The sequence below is a fragment of the Oncorhynchus keta genome, chromosome 8 (assembly GCF_023373465.1).
Source record: "Oncorhynchus keta strain PuntledgeMale-10-30-2019 chromosome 8, Oket_V2, whole genome shotgun sequence".
Lineage (NCBI taxonomy): Eukaryota > Metazoa > Chordata > Actinopteri > Salmoniformes > Salmonidae > Oncorhynchus > Oncorhynchus keta.
Genome location: NC_068428.1, coordinates 48973747 through 48997237, shown reverse-complemented (window position 1 = coordinate 48997237; position 23491 = coordinate 48973747). Strand labels below are relative to the sequence as shown.

The 23491-nt window shown below is 44.8% G+C and overlaps 1 protein-coding gene across 2 annotated transcripts in view; it reads right to left on the bottom strand.

Annotated features, from left to right (window-relative positions):
- The window catches only part of nbas (NBAS subunit of NRZ tethering complex), a 384598-nt gene that overhangs the window by 279210 nt on the left and 81897 nt on the right, over positions 1–23491 (bottom strand). For both annotated transcript variants that reach the window (XM_052524617.1, XM_052524618.1), the window contains exon 19: positions 20339–20417. In XM_052524617.1, the coding sequence (XP_052380577.1) occupies positions 20339–20417 (79 nt within the window). The remainder of the gene's footprint in view (positions 1–20338; positions 20418–23491) is intronic.

Below are 23491 nucleotides of genomic sequence, written 5' to 3'. Positions count from 1 at the left end.
AACATGACAACTAAATACAGGAACCGATGTGAGAGTTGATTCTCTGCCCTCTCTAAACATGACAACTAAATACAGGAACCGATGTGAGAGTGGATTCTCTGCCCTCTCTAAACATGACAACTAAATACAGGAACCGATGTGAGAGTTGATTCTCTGCCCTCTCTAAACATGACAACTAAATACAGGAACCGATGTGAGAGTGGATTCTCTGCCCTCTCTAAACATGACAACTAAATACAGGAACCGATGTGAGAGTTGATTCTCTGCCCTCTCTAAACATGACAACTAAATACAGGAACCGATGTGAGAGTTGATTCTCTGCCCTCTCTAAACATGACAACTAAATACAGGCTCAGACTGTGAGAGTGGATTCTCTGCCCTCTCTAAACATGACAACTAAATACAGGAACCGATGTGAGAGTTGATTCTCTGCCCTCTCTAAACATGACAACTAAATACAGGAACCGATGGGAGAGTTGATTCTCTGCCCTCTCTAAACATGACAACTAAATACAGGCTCAGACTGTAAGAGTTGATTCTCTGCCCTCTCTAAACATGACAACTAAATACAGGAACCGATGTGAGAGTTGATTCTCTGCCCTCTCTAAACATGACAACTAAATACAGGAACCGATGTGAGAGTTGATTCTCTGCCCTCTCTAAACATGACAACTAAATACAGGCTCAGACTGTAAGAGTTGATTCTCTGCCCTCTCTAAACATGACAACTAAATACAGGAACCGATGGGAGAGTTGATTCTCTGCCCTCTCTAAACATGACAACTAAATACAGGAACCGATGTGAGAGTTGATTCTCTGCCCTCTCTAAACATGACAACTAAATACAGGAACCGATGTGAGAGTTGATTCTCTGCCCTCTCTAAACATGACAACTAAATACAGGAACCGATGGGAGAGTTGATTCTCTGCCCTCTCTAAACATGACAACTAAATACAGGAACCGATGGGAGAGTTGATTCTCTGCCCTCTCTAAACATGACAACTAAATACAGGCTCAGACTGTGAGAGTGGATTCTCTGCCCTCTCTAAACATGACAACTAAATACAGGAACCGATGTGAGAGTGGATTCTCTGCCCTCTCTAAACATGACAACTAAATACAGGAACTGATGGGAGAGTTGATTCTCTGCCCTCTCTAAACATGACAACTAAATACAGGCTCAGACTGTAAGAGTTGATTCTCTGCCCTCTCTAAACATGACAACTAAATACAGGAACCGATGTGAGAGTTGATTCTCTGCCCTCTCTAAACATGACAACTAAATACAGGAACCGATGTGAGAGTTGATTCTCTGCCCTCTCTAAACATGACAACTAAATACAGGCTCAGACTGTGAGAGTTGATTCTCTGCCCTCTCTAAACATGACAACTAAATACAGGAACCGATGGGAGAGTTGATTCTCTGCCCTCTCTAAACATGACAACTAAATACAGGAACCGATGTGAGAGTTGATTCTCTGCCCTCTCTAAACATGACAACTAAATACAGGAACCGATGTGAGAGTTGATTCTCTGCCCTCTCTAAACATGACAACTAAATACAGGAACCGATGGGAGAGTTGATTCTCTGCCCTCTCTAAACATGACAACTAAATACAGGAACCGATGGGAGAGTTGATTCTCTGCCCTCTCTAAACATGACAACTAAATACAGGAACCGATGTGAGAGTTGATTCTCTGCCCTCTCTAAACATGACAACTAAATACAGGCTCAGACTGTGAGAGTTGATTCTCTGCCCTCTCTAAACATGACAACTAAATACAGGAACCGATGGGAGAGTTGATTCTCTGCCCTCTCTAAACATGACAACTAAATACAGGAACCGATGGGAGAGTTGATTCTCTGCCCTCTCTAAACATGACAACTAAATACAGGAACCGATGTGAGAGTTGATTCTCTGCCCTCTCTAAACATGACAACTAAATACAGGAACCGATGTGAGAGTTGATTCTCTGCCCTCTCTAAACATGACAACTAAATACAGGCTCAGACTGTGAGAGTTGATTCTCTGCCCTCTCTAAACATGACAACTAAATACAGGAACCGATGTGAGAGTTGATTCTCTGCCCTCTCTAAACATGACAACTAAATACAGGAACCGATGTGAGAGTTGATTCTCTGCCCTCTCTAAACATGACAACTAAATACAGGAACTGATGGGAGAGTTGATTCTCTGCCCTCTCTAAACATGACAACTAAATACAGGAACTGATGGGAGAGTTGATTCTCTGCCCTCTCTAAACATGACAACTAAATACAGGAACCGATGTGAGAGTTGATTCTCTGCCCTCTCTAAACATGACAACTAAATACAGGAACCGATGTGAGAGTTGATTCTCTGCCCTCTCTAAACATGACAACTAAATACAGGAACCGATGGGAGAGTTGATTCTCTGCCCTCTCTAAACATGACAACTAAATACAGGAACCGATGTGAGAGTTGATTCTCTGCCCTCTCTAAACATGACAACTAAATACAGGAACCGATGTGAGAGTTGATTCTCTGCCCTCTCTAAACATGACAACTAAATACAGGAACCGATGGGAGAGTTGATTCTCTGCCCTCTCTAAACATGACAACTAAATACAGGAACCGATGTGAGAGTTGATTCTCTGCCCTCTCTAAACATGACAACTAAATACAGGCTCAGACTGTGAGAGTTGATTCTCTGCCCTCTCTAAACATGACAACTAAATACAGGAACCGATGTGAGAGTTGATTCTCTGCCCTCTCTAAACATGACAACTAAATACAGGAACCGATGGGAGAGTTGATTCTCTGCCCTCTCTAAACATGACAACTAAATACAGGAACCAATGTGAGAGTTGATTCTCTGCCCTCTCTAAACATGACAACTAAATACAGGAACCGATGTGAGAGTTGATTCTCTGCCCTCTCTAAACATGACAACTAAATACAGGAACCGATGGGAGAGTTGATTCTCTGCCCTCTCTAAACATGACAACTAAATACAGGAACCGATGTGAGAGTTGATTCTCTGCCCTCTCTAAACATGACAACTAAATACAGGCTCAGACTGTGAGAGTTGATTCTCTGCCCTCTCTAAACATGACAACTAAATACAGGAACCGATGTGAGAGTTGATTCTCTGCCCTCTCTAAACATGACAACTAAATACAGGAACCGATGTGAGAGTTGATTCTCTGCCCTCTCTAAACATGACAACTAAATACAGGAACTGATGGGAGAGTTGATTCTCTGCCCTCTCTAAACATGACAACTAAATACAGGCTCAGACTGTGAGAGTTGATTCTCTGCCCTCTCTAAACATGACAACTAAATACAGGAACCGATGTGAGAGTTGATTCTCTGCCCTCTCTAAACATGACAACTAAATACAGGAACCGATGTGAGAGTTGATTCTCTGCCCTCTCTAAACATGACAACTAAATACAGGAACCGATGTGAGAGTTGATTCTCTGCCCTGACTAAACATGACAACTAAATACAGGAACCGATGTGAGAGTTGATTCTCTGCCCTCTCTAAACATGACAACTAAATACAGGAACCGATGGGAGAGTTGATTCTCTGCCCTCTCTAAACATGACAACTAAATACAGGAACCGATGTGAGAGTTGATTCTCTGCCCTCTCTAAACATGACAACTAAATACAGGAACCGATGTGAGAGTTGATTCTCTGCCCTCTCTAAACATGACAACTAAATACAGGAACCGATGTGAGAGTGGATTCTCTGCCCTCTCTAAACATGACAACTAAATACAGGAACCGATGTGAGAGTTGATTCTCTGCCCTGACTAAACATGACAACTAAATACAGGAACCGATGTGAGAGTGGATTCTCTGCCCTCTCTAAACATGACAACTAAATACAGGAACCGATGTGAGAGTGGATTCTCTGCCCTCTCTAAACATGACAACTAAATACAGGCTCAGACTGGGAGAGTTGATTCTCTGCCCTCTCTAAACATGACAACTAAATACAGGAACCGATGTGAGAGTTGATTCTCTGCCCTCTCTAAACATGACAACTAAATACAGGAACCGATGTGAGAGTGGATTCTCTGCCCTCTCTAAACATGACAACTAAATACAGGAACCGATGTGAGAGTTGATTCTCTGCCCTCTCTAAACATGACAACTAAATACAGGCTCAGACTGGGAGAGTTGATTCTCTGCCCTCTCTAAACATGACAACTAAATACAGGAACAGACTGTGAGAGTTGATTCTCTGCCCTCTCTAAACATGACAACTAAATACAGGAACCGATGTGAGAGTTGATTCTCTGCCCTGACTAAACATGACAACTAAATACAGGCTCAGACTGTGAGAGTTGATTCTCTGCCCTCTCTAAACATGACAACTAAATACAGGAACCGATGTGAGAGTTGATTCTCTGCCCTCTCTAAACATGACAACTAAATACAGGAACCGATGTGAGAGTTGATTCTCTGCCCTCTCTAAACATGACAACTAAATACAGGAACCGATGTGAGAGTTGATTCTCTGCCCTCTCTAAACATGACAACTAAATACAGGAACTGATGGGAGAGTTGATTCTCTGCCCTCTCTAAACATGACAACTAAATACAGGATCAGACTGTGAGAGTTGATTCTCTGCCCTCTCTAAACATGACAACTAAATACAGGAACTGATGGGAGAGTTGATTCTCTGCCCTCTCTAAACATGACAACTAAATACAGGCTCAGACTGTGAGAGTTGATTCTCTGCCCTCTCTAAACATGACAACTAAATACAGGAACCGATGTGAGAGTTGATTCTCTGCCCTCTCTAAACATGACAACTAAATACAGGATCAGACTGTGAGAGTTGATTCTCTGCCCTCTCTAAACATGACAACTAAATACAGGATCAGACTGTGAGAGTTGATTCTCTGCCCTCTCTAAACATGACAACTAAATACAGGATCAGACTGTGAGAGTTGATTCTCTGCCCTCTCTAAACATGACAACTAAATACAGGCTCAGACTGTGAGAGTTGATTCTCTGCCCTCTCTAAACATGACAACTAAATACAGGAACTGATGGGAGAGTTGATTCTCTGCCCTCTCTAAACATGACAACTAAATACAGGATCAGACTGTGAGAGTTGATTCTCTGCCCTCTCTAAACATGACAACTAAATACAGGCTCAGACTGTGAGAGTTGATTCTCTGCCCTCTCTAAACATGACAACTAAATACAGGAACCGATGTGAGAGTTGATTCTCTGCCCTCTCTAAACATGACAACTAAATACAGGAACTGATGGGAGAGTTGATTCTCTGCCCTCTCTAAACATGACAACTAAATACAGGAACCAATGGGAGAGTTGATTCTCTGCCCTCTCTAAACATGACAACTAAATACAGGAACCGATGTGAGAGTTGATTCTCTGCCCTCTCTAAACATGACAACTAAATACAGGCTCAGACTGTGAGAGTTGATTCTCTGCCCTCTCTAAACATGACAACTAAATACAGGAACCGATGTGAGAGTTGATTCTCTGCCCTCTCTAAACATGACAACTAAATACAGGAACCGATGTGAGAGTTGATTCTCTGCCCTCTCTAAACATGACAACTAAATACAGGAACCGATGGGAGAGTTGATTCTCTGCCCTCTCTAAACATGACAACTAAATACAGGCTCAGACTGTGAGAGTTGATTCTCTGCCCTCTCTAAACATGACAACTAAATACAGGAACCGATGGGAGAGTTGATTCTCTGCCCTCTCTAAACATGACAACTAAATACAGGCTCAGACTGTGAGAGTTGATTCTCTGCCCTCTCTAAACATGACAACTAAATACAGGAACCGATGTGAGAGTTGATTCTCTGCCCTCTCTAAACATGACAACTAAATACAGGAACCGATGGGAGAGTTGATTCTCTGCCCTCTCTAAACATGACAACTAAATACAGGAACCGATGGGAGAGTTGATTCTCTGCCCTCTCTAAACATGACAACTAAATACAGGCTCAGACTGTGAGAGTTGATTCTCTGCCCTCTCTAAACATGACAACTAAATACAGGAACCGATGTGAGAGTTGATTCTCTGCCCTCTCTAAACATGACAACTAAATACAGGAACCGATGTGAGAGTGGATTCTCTGCCCTCTCTAAACATGACAACTAAATACAGGAACCGATGTGAGAGTGGATTCTCTGCCCTCTCTAAACATGACAACTAAATACAGGAACCGATGTGAGAGTTGATTCTCTGCCCTCTCTAAACATGACAACTAAATACAGGAACCGATGTGAGAGTTGATTCTCTGCCCTCTCTAAACATGACAACTAAATACAGGAACCGATGTGAGAGTTGATTCTCTGCCCTCTCTAAACATGACAACTAAATACAGGAACCGATGTGAGAGTTGATTCTCTGCCCTCTCTAAACATGACAACTAAATACAGGAACCGATGTGAGAGTTGATTCTCTGCCCTCTCTAAACATGACAACTAAATACAGGAACCGATGTGAGAGTTGATTCTCTGCCCTCTCTAAACATGACAACTAAATACAGGCTCAGACTGTGAGAGTTGATTCTCTGCCCTCTCTAAACATGACAACTAAATACAGGAACCGATGTGAGAGTTGATTCTCTGCCCTCTCTAAACATGACAACTAAATACAGGCTCAGACTGTGAGAGTTGATTCTCTGCCCTCTCTAAACATGACAACTAAATACAGGAACTGATGGGAGAGTTGATTCTCTGCCCTCTCTAAACATGACAACTAAATACAGGAACCGATGTGAGAGTTGATTCTCTGCCCTCTCTAAACATGACAACTAAATACAGGAACCGATGTGAGAGTTGATTCTCTGCCCTCTCTAAACATGACAACTAAATACAGGCTCAGACTGTGAGAGTTGATTCTCTGCCCTCTCTAAACATGACAACTAAATACAGGAACTGATGTGAGAGTTGATTCTCTGCCCTCTCTAAACATGACAACTAAATACAGGCTCAGACTGTGAGAGTTGATTCTCTGCCCTCTCTAAACATGACAACTAAATACAGGAACCGATGGGAGAGTTGATTCTCTGCCCTCTCTAAACATGACAACTAAATACAGGAACTGATGGGAGAGTTGATTCTCTGCCCTCTCTAAACATGACAACTAAATACAGGAACCGATGGGAGAGTTGATTCTCTGCCCTCTCTAAACATGACAACTAAATACAGGAACCGATGGGAGAGTTGATTCTCTGCCCTCTCTAAACATGACAACTAAATACAGGAACTGATGGGAGAGTTGATTCTCTGCCCTCTCTAAACATGACAACTAAATACAGGAACCGATGTGAGAGTTGATTCTCTGCCCTCTCTAAACATGACAACTAAATACAGGAACCGATGGGAGAGTTGATTCTCTGCCCTCTCTAAACATGACAACTAAATACAGGAACCGATGGGAGAGTTGATTCTCTGCCCTCTCTAAACATGACAACTAAATACAGGAACCGATGGGAGAGTTGATTCTCTGCCCTCTCTAAACATGACAACTAAATACAGGAACCAATGGGAGAGTTGATTCTCTGCCCTCTCTAAACATGACAACTAAATACAGGAACCGATGTGAGAGTTGATTCTCTGCCCTCTCTAAACATGACAACTAAATACAGGAACCGATGGGAGAGTGGATTCTCTGCCCTCTCTAAACATGACAACTAAATACAGGAACCGATGTGAGAGTTGATTCTCTGCCCTCTCTAAACATGACAACTAAATACAGGCTCAGACTGTGAGAGTTGATTCTCTGCCCTCTCTAAACATGACAACTAAATACAGGAACCGATGTGAGAGTTGATTCTCTGCCCTCTCTAAACATGACAACTAAATACAGGAACCGATGTGAGAGTTGATTCTCTGCCCTCTCTAAACATGACAACTAAATACAGGCTCAGACTGTGAGAGTTGATTCTCTGCCCTCTCTAAACATGACAACTAAATACAGGAACTGATGGGAGAGTTGATTCTCTGCCCTCTCTAAACATGACAACTAAATACAGGAACCGATGTGAGAGTTGATTCTCTGCCCTCTCTAAACATGACAACTAAATACAGGAACCGATGTGAGAGTTGATTCTCTGCCCTCTCTAAACATGACAACTAAATACAGGAACCGATGTGAGAGTTGATTCTCTGCCCTCTCTAAACATGACAACTAAATACAGGAACCGATGTGAGAGTTGATTCTCTGCCCTCTCTAAACATGACAACTAAATACAGGAACCGATGTGAGAGTTGATTCTCTGCCCTCTCTAAACATGACAACTAAATACAGGCTCAGATGTGAGAGTTGATTGATTCTCTGCCCTCTCTAAACATGACAACTAAATACAGGAACCGATGTGAGAGTTGATTCTCTGCCCTCTCTAAACATGACAACTAAATACAGGAACCGATGTGAGAGTTGATTCTCTGCCCTCTCTAAACATGACAACTAAATACAGGAACCGATGGGAGAGTTGATTCTCTGCCCTCTCTAAACATGACAACTAAATACAGGAACCGATGTGAGAGTTGATTCTCTGCCCTCTCTAAACATGACAACTAAATACAGGAACTGATGGGAGAGTTGATTCTCTGCCCTCTCTAAACATGACAACTAAATACAGGAACTGATGTGAGAGTGGATTCTCTGCCCTCTCTAAACATGACAACTAAATACAGGCTCAGACTGTGAGAGTTGATTCTCTGCCCTCTCTAAACATGACAACTAAATACAGGAACCGATGGGAGAGTTGATTCTCTGCCCTCTCTAAACATGACAACTAAATACAGGAACTGATGGGAGAGTTGATTCTCTGCCCTCTCTAAACATGACAACTAAATACAGGCTCAGACTGTGAGAGTTGATTCTCTGCCCTCTAAACATGACAACTAAATACAGGAACCGATGTGAGAGTTGATTCTCTGCCCTCTCTAAACATGACAACTAAATACAGGAACCGATGTGAGAGTTGATTCTCTGCCCTCTCTAAACATGACAACTAAATACAGGAACTGATGTGAGAGTTGATTCTCTGCCCTCTCTAAACATGACAACTAAATACAGGCTCAGACTGTGAGAGTTGATTCTCTGCCCTCTCTAAACATGACAACTAAATACAGGCTCAGACTGTGAGAGTTGATTCTCTGCCCTCTCTAAACATGACAACTAAATACAGGAACCGATGGGAGAGTTGATTCTCTGCCCTCTCTAAACATGACAACTAAATACAGGAACCGATGTGAGAGTTGATTCTCTGCCCTCTCTAAACATGACAACTAAATACAGGAACCGATGTGAGAGTTGATTCTCTGCCCTCTCTAAACATGACAACTAAATACAGGAACCGATGTGAGAGTTGATTCTCTGCCCTCTCTAAACATGACAACTAAATACAGGAACCGATGTGAGAGTTGATTCTCTGCCCTCTCTAAACATGACAACTAAATACAGGAACCGATGTGAGAGTTGATTCTCTGCCCTCTCTAAACATGACAACTAAATACAGGAACCGATGTGAGAGTGGATTCTCTGCCCTCTCTAAACATGACAACTAAATACAGGAACCGATGTGAGAGTTGATTCTCTGCCCTCTCTAAACATGACAACTAAATACAGGCTCAGACTGTGAGAGTTGATTCTCTGCCCTCTCTAAACATGACAACTAAATACAGGAACCGATGGGAGAGTTGATTCTCTGCCCTCTCTAAACATGACAACTAAATACAGGAACCAATGTGAGAGTTGATTCTCTGCCCTCTCTAAACATGACAACTAAATACAGGAACCGATGTGAGAGTTGATTCTCTGCCCTCTCTAAACATGACAACTAAATACAGGAACCGATGTGAGAGTTGATTCTCTGCCCTCTCTAAACATGACAACTAAATACAGGAACCGATGTGAGAGTGGATTCTCTGCCCTCTCTAAACATGACAACTAAATACAGGAACCGATGTGAGAGTTGATTCTCTGCCCTCTCTAAACATGACAACTAAATACAGGAACCGATGTGAGAGTTGATTCTCTGCCCTCTCTAAACATGACAACTAAATACAGGATCAGACTGTGAGAGTTGATTCTCTGCCCTCTCTAAACATGACAACTAAATACAGGAACCGATGTGAGAGTTGATTCTCTGCCCTCTCTAAACATGACAACTAAATACAGGAACTGATGGGAGAGTTGATTCTCTGCCCTCTCTAAACATGACAACTAAATACAGGAACCGATGGGAGAGTTGATTCTCTGCCCTCTCTAAACATGACAACTAAATACAGGAACTGATGGGAGAGTTGATTCTCTGCCCTCTCTAAACATGACAACTAAATACAGGAACCGATGGGAGAGTTGATTCTCTGCCCTCTCTAAACATGACAACTAAATACAGGAACCGATGGGAGAGTTGATTCTCTGCCCTCTCTAAACATGACAACTAAATACAGGAACTGATGTGAGAGTTGATTCTCTGCCCTCTCTAAACATGACAACTAAATACAGGAACCGATGTGAGAGTTGATTCTCTGCCCTCTCTAAACATGACAACTAAATACAGGCTCAGACTGTGAGAGTTGATTCTCTGCCCTCTCTAAACATGACAACTAAATACAGGAACCGATGTGAGAGTTGATTCTCTGCCCTCTCTAAACATGACAACTAAATACAGGAACCGATGTGAGAGTTGATTCTCTGCCCTCTCTAAACATGACAACTAAATACAGGAACCGATGTGAGAGTTGATTCTCTGCCCTCTCTAAACATGACAACTAAATACAGGCTCAGACTGTGAGAGTTGATTCTCTGCCCTCTCTAAACATGACAACTAAATACAGGAACCGATGTGAGAGTTGATTCTCTGCCCTCTCTAAACATGACAACTAAATACAGGATCAGACTGTGAGAGTTGATTCTCTGCCCTCTCTAAACATGACAACTAAATACAGGCTCAGACTGTGAGAGTTGATTCTCTGCCCTCTCTAAACATGACAACTAAATACAGGCTCAGACTGTGAGAGTTGATTCTCTGCCCTCTCTAAACATGACAACTAAATACAGGAACCGATGTGAGAGTTGATTCTCTGCCCTCTCTAAACATGACAACTAAATACAGGAACCGATGTGAGAGTTGATTCTCTGCCCTCTCTAAACATGACAACTAAATACAGGAACCGATGTGAGAGTTGATTCTCTGCCCTCTCTAAACATGACAACTAAATACAGGAACCGATGTGAGAGTTGATTCTCTGCCCTCTCTAAACATGACAACTAAATACAGGAACCGATGGGAGAGTTGATTCTCTGCCCTCTCTAAACATGACAACTAAATACAGGAACCGATGGGAGAGTTGATTCTCTGCCCTCTCTAAACATGACAACTAAATACAGGAACCGATGTGAGAGTTGATTCTCTGCCCTCTCTAAACATGACAACTAAATACAGGAACTGATGGGAGAGTTGATTCTCTGCCCTCTCTAAACATGACAACTAAATACAGGAACCGATGTGAGAGTTGATTCTCTGCCCTCTCTAAACATGACAACTAAATACAGGAACTGATGGGAGAGTTGATTCTCTGCCCTCTCTAAACATGACAACTAAATACAGGCTCAGACTGTGAGAGTTGATTCTCTGCCCTCTCTAAACATGACAACTAAATACAGGAACCGATGTGAGAGTTGATTCTCTGCCCTCTCTAAACATGACAACTAAATACAGGAACCGATGTGAGAGTTGATTCTCTGCCCTCTCTAAACATGACAACTAAATACAGGAACCGATGTGAGAGTTGATTCTCTGCCCTCTCTAAACATGACAACTAAATACAGGAACCGATGTGAGAGTTGATTCTCTGCCCTCTCTAAACATGACAACTAAATACAGGCTCAGACTGTGAGAGTTGATTCTCTGCCCTCTCTAAACATGACAACTAAATACAGGAACCGATGTGAGAGTTGATTCTCTGCCCTCTCTAAACATGACAACTAAATACAGGAACTGATGTGAGAGTTGATTCTCTGCCCTCTCTAAACATGACAACTAAATACAGGAACTGATGTGAGAGTTGATTCTCTGCCCTCTCTAAACATGACAACTAAATACAGGCTCAGACTGTGAGAGTTGATTCTCTGCCCTCTCTAAACATGACAACTAAATACAGGAACCGATGTGAGAGTTGATTCTCTGCCCTCTCTAAACATGACAACTAAATACAGGAACCGATGTGAGAGTTGATTCTCTGCCCTCTCTAAACATGACAACTAAATACAGGAACCGATGTGAGAGTTGATTCTCTGCCCTCTCTAAACATGACAACTAAATACAGGAACCGATGTGAGAGTTGATTCTCTGCCCTCTCTAAACATGACAACTAAATACAGGAACTGATGTGAGAGTTGATTCTCTGCCCTCTCTAAACATGACAACTAAATACAGGAACTGATGTGAGAGTTGATTCTCTGCCCTCTCTAAACATGACAACTAAATACAGGAACCGATGTGAGAGTTGATTCTCTGCCCTCTCTAAACATGACAACTAAATACAGGCTCAGACTGTGAGAGTTGATTCTCTGCCCTCTCTAAACATGACAACTAAATACAGGAACCGATGTGAGAGTTGATTCTCTGCCCTCTCTAAACATGACAACTAAATACAGGAACCGATGTGAGAGTGGATTCTCTGCCCTCTCTAAACATGACAACTAAATACAGGATCAGACTGTGAGAGTTGATTCTCTGCCCTCTCTAAACATGACAACTAAATACAGGAACCGATGGGAGAGTTGATTCTCTGCCCTCTCTAAACATGACAACTAAATACAGGAACCAATGGGAGAGTTGATTCTCTGCCCTCTCTAAACATGACAACTAAATACAGGAACCGATGTGAGAGTTGATTCTCTGCCCTCTCTAAACATGACAACTAAATACAGGAACCGATGTGAGAGTTGATTCTCTGCCCTCTCTAAACATGACAACTAAATACAGGCTCAGACTGTGAGAGTTGATTCTCTGCCCTCTCTAAACATGACAACTAAATACAGGAACCGATGTGAGAGTTGATTCTCTGCCCTCTCTAAACATGACAACTAAATACAGGCTCAGACTGTGAGAGTTGATTCTCTGCCCTCTCTAAACATGACAACTAAATACAGGAACCGATGTGAGAGTTGATTCTCTGCCCTCTCTAAACATGACAACTAAATACAGGAACCGATGTGAGAGTTGATTCTCTGCCCTGACTAAACATGACAACTAAATACAGGAACCGATGTGAGAGTTGATTCTCTGCCCTGACTAAACATGACAACTAAATACAGGAACCGATGTGAGAGTTGATTCTCTGCCCTGACTAAACATGACAACTAAATACAGGAACCGATGTGAGAGTTGATTCTCTGCCCTCTCTAAACATGACAACTAAATACAGGAACCGATGTGAGAGTTGATTCTCTGCCCTCTCTAAACATGACAACTAAATACAGGAACTGATGTGAGAGTTGATTCTCTGCCCTCTCTAAACATGACAACTAAATACAGGCTCAGACTGTGAGAGTTGATTCTCTGCCCTCTCTAAACATGACAACTAAATACAGGAACCGATGTGAGAGTTGATTCTCTGCCCTCTCTAAACATGACAACTAAATACAGGAACCGATGTGAGAGTTGATTCTCTGCCCTCTCTAAACATGACAACTAAATACAGGAACCGATGTGAGAGTTGATTCTCTGCCCTCTCTAAACATGACAACTAAATACAGGAACCGATGTGAGAGTTGATTCTCTGCCCTCTCTAAACATGACAACTAAATACAGGAACAGATGTGAGAGTTGATTCTCTGCCCTCTCTAAACATGACAACTAAATACAGGAACCGATGGGAGAGTTGATTCTCTGCCCTCTCTAAACATGACAACTAAATACAGGCTCAGACTGTGAGAGTTGATTCTCTGCCCTCTCTAAACATGACAACTAAATACAGGAACCGATGGGAGAGTTGATTCTCTGCCCTCTCTAAACATGACAACTAAATACAGGAACCGATGTGAGAGTTGATTCTCTGCCCTCTCTAAACATGACAACTAAATACAGGCTCAGACTGTGAGAGTTGATTCTCTGCCCTCTCTAAACATGACAACTAAATACAGGAACCGATGGGAGAGTTGATTCTCTGCCCTCTCTAAACATGACAACTAAATACAGGAACCGATGTGAGAGTTGATTCTCTGCCCTCTCTAAACATGACAACTAAATACAGGAACCGATGTGAGAGTTGATTCTCTGCCCTCTCTAAACATGACAACTAAATACAGGAACCGATGTGAGAGTTGATTCTCTGCCCTCTCTAAACATGACAACTAAATACAGGAACCGATGGGAGAGTTGATTCTCTGCCCTCTCTAAACATGACAACTAAATACAGGAACCGATGGGAGAGTTGATTCTCTGCCCTCTCTAAACATGACAACTAAATACAGGAACCGATGTGAGAGTTGATTCTCTGCCCTCTCTAAACATGACAACTAAATACAGGAACCGATGTGAGAGTTGATTCTCTGCCCTCTCTAAACATGACAACTAAATACAGGAACCGATGTGAGAGTTGATTCTCTGCCCTCTCTAAACATGACAACTAAATACAGGAACCGATGTGAGAGTTGATTCTCTGCCCTCTCTAAACATGACAACTAAATACAGGAACCGATGTGAGAGTTGATTCTCTGCCCTCTCTAAACATGACAACTAAATACAGGAACCAATGGGAGAGTTGATTCTCTGCCCTCTCTAAACATGACAACTAAATACAGGAACCAATGGGAGAGTTGATTCTCTGCCCTCTCTAAACATGACAACTAAATACAGGAACCGATGTGAGAGTGGATTCTCTGCCCTCTCTAAACATGACAACTAAATACAGGAACCGATGTGAGAGTTGATTCTCTGCCCTCTCTAAACATGACAACTAAATACAGGCTCAGACTGTGAGAGTTGATTCTCTGCCCTCTCTAAACATGACAACTAAATACAGGAACCGATGGGAGAGTTGATTCTCTGCCCTCTCTAAACATGACAACTAAATACAGGAACCGATGGGAGAGTTGATTCTCTGCCCTCTCTAAACATGACAACTAAATACAGGAACCGATGTGAGAGTTGATTCTCTGCCCTCTCTAAACATGACAACTAAATACAGGAACTGATGGGAGAGTTGATTCTCTGCCCTCTCTAAACATGACAACTAAATACAGGAACCGATGTGAGAGTTGATTCTCTGCCCTCTCTAAACATGACAACTAAATACAGGAACCAATGGGAGAGTTGATTCTCTGCCCTCTCTAAACATGACAACTAAATACAGGAACCAATGGGAGAGTTGATTCTCTGCCCTCTCTAAACATGACAACTAAATACAGGAACCAATGGGAGAGTTGATTCTCTGCCCTCTCTAAACATGACAACTAAATACAGGAACTGATGGGAGAGTTGATTCTCTGCCCTCTCTAAACATGACAACTAAATACAGGAACTGATGGGAGAGTTGATTCTCTGCCCTCTCTAAACATGACAACTAAATACAGGAACCGATGTGAGAGTGGATTCTCTGCCCTCTCTAAACATGACAACTAAATACAGGAACCGATGTGAGAGTTGATTCTCTGCCCTCTCTAAACATGACAACTAAATACAGGCTCAGACTGTAAGAGTGGATTCTCTGCCCTCTCTAAACATGACAACTAAATACAGGAACCGATGTGAGAGTTGATTCTCTGCCCTCTCTAAACATGACAACTAAATACAGGCTCAGACTGTGAGAGTTGATTCTCTGCCCTCTCTAAACATGACAACTAAATACAGGAACCGATGTGAGAGTTGATTCTCTGCCCTCTCTAAACATGACAACTAAATACAGGCTCAGACTGTGAGAGTTGATTCTCTGCCCTCTCTAAACATGACAACTAAATACAGGAACCGATGTGAGAGTTGATTCTCTGCCCTCTCTAAACATGACAACTAAATACAGGAACCGATGTGAGAGTTGATTCTCTGCCCTCTCTAAACATGACAACTAAATACAGGAACCGATGGGAGAGTTGATTCTCTGCCCTCTCTAAACATGACAACTAAATACAGGAACCGATGTGAGAGTTGATTCTCTGCCCTCTCTAAACATGACAACTAAATACAGGAACTGATGTGAGAGTTGATTCTCTGCCCTCTCTAAACATGACAACTAAATACAGGAACCGATGGGAGAGTTGATTCTCTGCCCTCTCTAAACATGACAACTAAATACAGGAACCAATGGGAGAGTTGATTCTCTGCCCTCTCTAAACATGACAACTAAATACAGGAACCGATGTGAGAGTTGATTCTCTGCCCTCTCTAAACATGACAACTAAATACAGGAACCGATGTGAGAGTTGATTCTCTGCCCTCTCTAAACATGACAACTAAATACAGGAACCGATGTGAGAGTTGATTCTCTGCCCTCTCTAAACATGACAACTAAATACAGGAACCGATGTGAGAGTTGATTCTCTGCCCTCTCTAAACATGACAACTAAATACAGGAACCGATGTGAGAGTTGATTCTCTGCCCTCTCTAAACATGACAACTAAATACAGGCTCAGACTGTAAGAGTTGATTCTCTGCCCTCTCTAAACATGACAACTAAATACAGGAACTGATGGGAGAGTTGATTCTCTGCCCTCTCTAAACATGACAACTAAATACAGGAACCGATGGGAGAGTTGATTCTCTGCCCTCTCTAAACATGACAACTAAATACAGGAACCGATGTGAGAGTTGATTCTCTGCCCTCTCTAAACATGACAACTAAATACAGGAACTGATGTGAGAGTTGATTCTCTGCCCTCTCTAAACATGACAACTAAATACAGGAACCGATGGGAGAGTTGATTCTCTGCCCTCTCTAAACATGACAACTAAATACAGGAACCGATGTGAGAGTTGATTCTCTGCCCTGACTAAACATGACAACTAAATGTGGTCCTTCTGTGGCTCAGTTGGTAGAGCATGGCGCTTGTAACGCCAGGGTAGTGGGTTCGATTCCCAGGACCACCCATACGTAGAATGTATGCACACATGACTGTAAGTCGCTTTGGATAAAGGCGTCAGCTAAATGGCATATATTATATTATTATATAAATACAGGAACCGATGTGAGAGTTGATTCTCTGCCCTCTCTAAACATGACAACTAAATACAGGCTCAGACTGTGAGAGTTGATTCTCTGCCCTCTCTAAACATGACAACTAAATACAGGAACCGATGTGAGAGTTGATTCTCTGCCCTCTCTAAACATGACAACTAAATACAGGCTCAGACTGTGAGAGTTGATTCTCTGCCCTCTCTAAACATGACAACTAAATACAGGAACCGATGTGAGAGTTGATTCTCTGCCCTCTCTAAACATGACAACTAAATACAGGAACCGATGTGAGAGTTGATTCTCTGCCCTCTCTAAACATGACAACTAAATACAGGAACCGATGTGAGAGTTGATTCTCTGCCCTCTCTAAACATGACAACTAAATACAGGAACCGATGTGAGAGTTGATTCTCTGCCCTCTCTAAACATGACAACTAAATACAGGAACCGATGTGAGAGTGGATTCTCTGCCCTCTCTAAACATGACAACTAAATACAGGAACCGATGTGAGAGTTGATTCTCTGCCCTCTCTAAACATGACAACCAGCTGACCCTGGTGCTAGAGGGGTACAGCTGACCCTGTTGCTAGAGGGGTACAGCTGACCCTGTTGCTAGAGGGGTACAGCTGACCCTGGTGTTAGAGGGGTACAGATGACCCTGGTGCTAGAGGGGTACGCTGACCCTGGTGCTAGAGGGGTACAGCTGACCCTGGTGCTAGAGGGGGTACAGCTGACCCTGGTGCTAGAGGGGTACAGCTGACCCTGGTGCTAGAGGGGTACGCTGACCCTGGTGCTAGAGGGGGTACACTGACCCTGGTGCTAGAGGGGGTACAGCTGACCCTGGTGCTAGAGGGTACACTGACCCTGGTGCTAGAGGGGGTACAGCTGACCCTGCTGCTAGAGGGGTACAGCTGACCCTGGTGCTAGAGGGGTACAGCTGACCCTGGTGCTAGAGGGGTACAGCTGACCCTGGTGCTAGAGGGGTACGGCTGACCCTGGTGCTAGAGGGGTACAGCTGACCCTGGTGCTAGAGGGGTACAGCTGACCCTGGTGCTAGAGGGGGTACAGCTGACCCTGGTGCTAGAGGGGTACAGCTGACCTTGGTGCTAGAGGGGTACGGCTGACCCTGGTGCTAGAGGGGGTACGGCTGACCCTGGTGCTAGAGGGGTACAGCTGACCCTGGTGCTAGAGGGGGTACACTGACCCTGGTGCTAGAGGGGGTACACTGACCCTGGTGCTAGAGGGGTACAGCTGACCCTGGTGCTAGAGGGGTACACTGACCCTGGTGCTAGAGGGGGTACAGCTGACCCTGGTGCTAGAGGGGTACAGCTGACCCTGGTGCTAGAGGGGTACAGCTGACCCTGCTGCTAGAGGGGGTACAGATGACCCTGCTGCTAGAGGGGTACAGCTGACCCTGCTGCTAGAGGGGGTACCGCTGACCCTGGTGTTAGAGGGGGTACGGCTGACCCTGGTGCTAGAGGGGGTACGGCTGACCCTGGTGCTAGAGGGGTACGCTGACCCTGGTGCTAGAGGGGTACAGCTGACCCTGGTGCTAGAGGGGGTACAGCTGACCCTGGTGCTAGAGGGGTACAGCTGACCCTGTTGCTAGAGGGGTACAGCTGACCCTGTTGCTAGAGGGGTACAGCTGACCCTGGTGCTAGAGGGGTACAGCTGACCCTGGTGCTAGAGGGGGTACAGCTGACCCTGGTGCTAGAGGGGGTACAGCTGACCCTGGTGCTAGAGGGGGTACAGCTGACCCTGGTGCTAGAGGGGGTACAGCTGACCCTGGTGCTAGAGGGGGTACACTGACCCTGGTGCTAGAGGGGGTACACTGACCCTGGTGCTAGAGGGGGTACAGCTGACCCTGGTGCTAGAGGGGGTACAGCTGACCCTGGTGCTAGAGGGGGTACAGCTGAACCTCAGAGGTTGAATGTTTGAAGGGGTACGGTACTATAAAATGTTTGGGAACCACTACTCTCGAGGTTCAGTACAGGTAACTACAGTGTCGCTCCTCCACTCAGCCACACACAAGTCAAACACACAGCAGGCCCCTCATCCTGCCAGCCCCATTCCTCTCTCCCACAAAGCATGCCCCTCCTACCAGCCCCATTCCTCTCTCCCACACAGCATGCCCCTCCTGCCAGCCCCATTCCTCTCTCCCACACAGCAGGCCCCTCCTGCCAGCCCCATTCCTCTCTCCCACACAGCAGGCCCCTCCTCCAACCAGCCCCATTCCTCTCTCCCACACAGCATGCCCCTCCTGCCAGCCCCATTCCAATCCCACACAGCATGCCCCTCCTACCAGCCCCATTCCTCTCTCCCACACAGCATGCCCCTCCTGCCAGCCCCATTCCAATCCCCACAGCATGCCCCTCCTACCAGCCCCATTCCTCTCTCCCACACAGCAGGCCCCTCCTCCTGCCAGCCCCATTCCTCTCTCCCACACAGCAGGCCCCTCCTCCTGCCAGCCCCATTCCTCTCTCCCACACAGCAGGCCCCTCCTCCTGCCAGCCCCATTCCTCTCTCCCACACAGCAGGCCCCTCCTCCTACCAGCCCCATTCCTCTCTCCCACACAGCAGGCCCCTCCTCCTACCAGCCCCATTCCTCTCTCCCCACACAGCAGGCCCCTCCTCCTACCAGCCCCATTCCTCTCTCCCACACAGCAGGCCCCTCCTCCTGCCAGCCCCATTCCTCTCTCCCACACAGCAGGCCCCTCCTCCTGCCAGCCCCATTCCTCTCTCCCACACAGCAGGCCCCTCCTACCAGCCCCATTCCTCTCTCCCACACAGCAGGCCCCTCCTCCTACCAGCCCCATTCCTCTCTCCCACACAGCAGGCCCCTCCTCCTACCAGCCCCATTCCTCTCTCCCACACAGCAGGCCCCTCCTCCTACCAGCCCCATTCCTCTCTCCCACACAGCAGGCCCCTCCTCCTGCCAGCCCCATTCCTCTCTCCCTTGGTTCATGCATAAATATATGTTCTGTTGCTTCCCCCACTCGTATCGGACCCGAGCGGGTCTGGTCGTCTCCGGGTCCAGTCGGGACCTGGTCTCCATATTTTAAAACGTTATTTATTCGGGTCCATGGAGGAAAGTCTCAGGTCCATTTCAGAACAACTTTTCAGGACCAGAGAAGAGCTGTAGTTTGCGGTCTTACCTCGTAGGTGGCCAGGCGGTCCAGGTAACACAGCAGCTTCAGTCTGCTCCGACCCAACTCCTTCTGCTCCAGGGTCAACCTGCAGGACCGCAAAACAACCACGATGACCACGGAGACCACATTAAAAACACAGTAGTAAGCATTTCATTCTGACCGGAAGTCAACCACTCATGACCCCGGAAACTCAAACATTGTAGGGTAAAACAAAACACTGGTCATGAGTGTAGTAAACACCAGGGGTTGGACAGAGTCGTTAGTACCGACTGAGTAGTAAACACCAGGTTGGACAGAGTCGTTAGTACCGACTGAGTAGTAAACACCAGGTTGGACAGAGTCGTTAGTACCGACTGAGTAGTAAACACCAGGTTGGACAGAGTCGTTAGTACCGACTGAGTAGTAAACACCAGGTTGGACAGAGTCGTTAGTACCGACTGAGTAGTAAACACCAGGTTGGACAGAGTCGTTAGTACCGACTGAGTAGTAAACACCAGGGGTTGGACAGAGTCGTTAGCACCGACTGAGTAGTAAACACCAGGGGTTGGACAGAGTCGTTAGCACCGACTGAGTAGTAAACACCAGGGGTTGGACAGAGTCGTTAGTACCGACTGAGTAGTAAACACCAGGGGTTGGACAGAGTCGTTAGCACCGACTGAGTAGTAAACACCAGGGGTTGGACAGAGTCGTTAGCACCGACTGAGTAGTAAACACCAGGGGTTGGACAGAGTCGTTAGCACCGACTGAGTAGTAAACACCAGGGGTTGGACAGAGTCGTTAGCACCGACTGAGTAGTAAACACCAGGGGTTGGACAGAGTCGTTAGCACCGACTGAGTAGTAAACACCAGGGGTTGGACAGAGTCGTTAGCACCGACTGAGTAGTAAACACCAGGTTGGACAGAGTCGTTAGCACCGACTGAGTAGTAAACACCAGGGGTTGGACAGAGTCGTTAGTACCGACTGAGTAGTAAACACCAGGGGTTGGACAGAGTCGTTAGCACCGACTGAGTAGTAAACACCAGGTTGGACAGAGTCGTTAGCACCGACTGAGTAGTAAACACCAGGTTGGACAGAGTCGTTAGTACCGACTGAGTAGTAAACACCAGGTTGGACAGAGTCGTTAGTACCGACTGAGTAGTAAACACCAGGGGTTGGACAGAGTCGTTAGCACCGACTGAGTAGTAAACACCAGGTTGGACAGAGTCGTTAGTACCGACTGAGTAGTAAACACCAGGGGTTGGACAGAGTCGTTAGCACCGACTGAGTAGTAAACACCAGGGGTTGGACAGAGTCGTTAGCACCGACTGAGTAGTAAACACCAGGGGTTGGACAGAGTCGTTAGCACCGACTGAGTAGTAAACACCAGGGGTTGGACAGAGTCGTTAGCACCGACTGAGTAGTAAACACCAGGGGTTGGACAGAGTCGTTAGCACCGACTGAGTAGTAAACACCAGGGTTGGACATAGTCGTTAGCACCGACTGAGTAGTAAACACCAGGGGTTGGACAGAGTCGTTAGCACCGACTGAGTAGTAAACACCAGGTTGGACAGAGTCGTTAGTACCGACTGAGTAGTAAACACCAGGGGTTGGACAGAGTCGTTAGCACCGACTGAGTAGTAAACACCAGGTTGGACAGAGTCGTTAGTACCGACTGAGTAGTAAACACCAGGGGTTGGACAGAGTCGTTAGCACCGACTGAGTAGTAAACACCAGGGGTTGGACAGTTTCCAGCTTTCATACTAGTTCTGTACCGTCGACAGAGCAGTTAGCGTTGTCGCTAGCAGTGACTGAGTAGTAATCATTGAGTAGTAAGCATTGAGTAGTAATCATTGAGTAGTAAGCATTGAGTAGTAAGCATTGAGTAGTAAGCATTGACTGAGTAGTAAGCATTGACTGAGTAGTAAGCATTGAGTAGTAAGCATTGAGTAGTAAGCATTGAGTAGTAAGCATTGAGTAGTAAGCATTGAGTAGTAATCATTGACTGAGTAGTAAGCATTGAGTAGTAAGCATTGACTGAGTAGTAAGCATTGAGTAGTAAGCATTGACTGAGTAGTAAGCATTGAGTAGTAAGCATTGACTGAGTAGTAAGCATTGAGTAGTAAGCATTGACTGAGTAGTAAGCATTGAGTGGTAAGCATTGAGTAGTAAGCATTGACTAAACAGTAAGCATTGACTGAGTAGAAATCATTGAGTAGAAATCATTGAGTAGAAATCATTGAGTAGAAATCATTGAGTAGTAATCATTGAGTAGTAAGCATTGAGTAGTAAGCATTGAGTAGTAACCATTGAGTAGTAAGCATTGAGTAGTAAGCATTGAGTAGTAAGCATTGAGTAGTAAGCACTGACTGAGTAGTAAGCACTGAGTAGTAAGCACTGAGTAGTAAGCACTGAGTAGTAAGCACTGAGTAGTAAGCACTGACTGAGTAGTAAGCATTGAGTAGTAAGCACTGACTGAGTAGTAAGCACTGATTGAGTAGTAAGCACTGATTGAGTAGTAAGCACTGACTGAGTAGTAAGCACTGACTGAGTAGTAAGCACTGACTGAGTAGTACGCACTGACTGAGTAGTACGCACTGACTGAGTAGTACGCACTGACTGAGTAGTAAGCATTGAGTAGTAAGCATTGAGTAGTAAGCATTGACTGAGTAGTAAGCACTGACTGAGTAGTAAGCATTGAGTAGTAAGCATTGACTGAGTAGTAAGCATTGACTGAGTAGTAAGCATTGAGTAGTAAGCACTGACTGAGTAGTAAGCACTGACTGAGTAGTAAGCATTGAGTAGTAAGCACTGACTGAGTAGTAATCACTGACTGAGTAGTAAGCACTGACTGAGTAGTAAGCATTGAGTAGTAAGCATTGACTGAGTAGTAAGCATTGACTGAGTAGTAAGCATTGAGTAGTAAGCACTGACTGAGTAGTAAGCACTGACTGAGTAGTAAGCATTGACTGAGTAGTAAGCATTGACTGAGTAGTAAGCACTGATTGAGTAGTAAGCACTGACTGAGTAGTAAGCACTGACTGAGTAGTAAGCATTGAGTAGTAATCATTGACTGAGTAGTAAGCATTGAGTAGTAAGCACTGACTGAGTAGTAAGCACTGACTGAGTAGTAAGCACTGACTGAGTAGTAAGCACTGACTGAGTAGTAAGCACTGACTGAG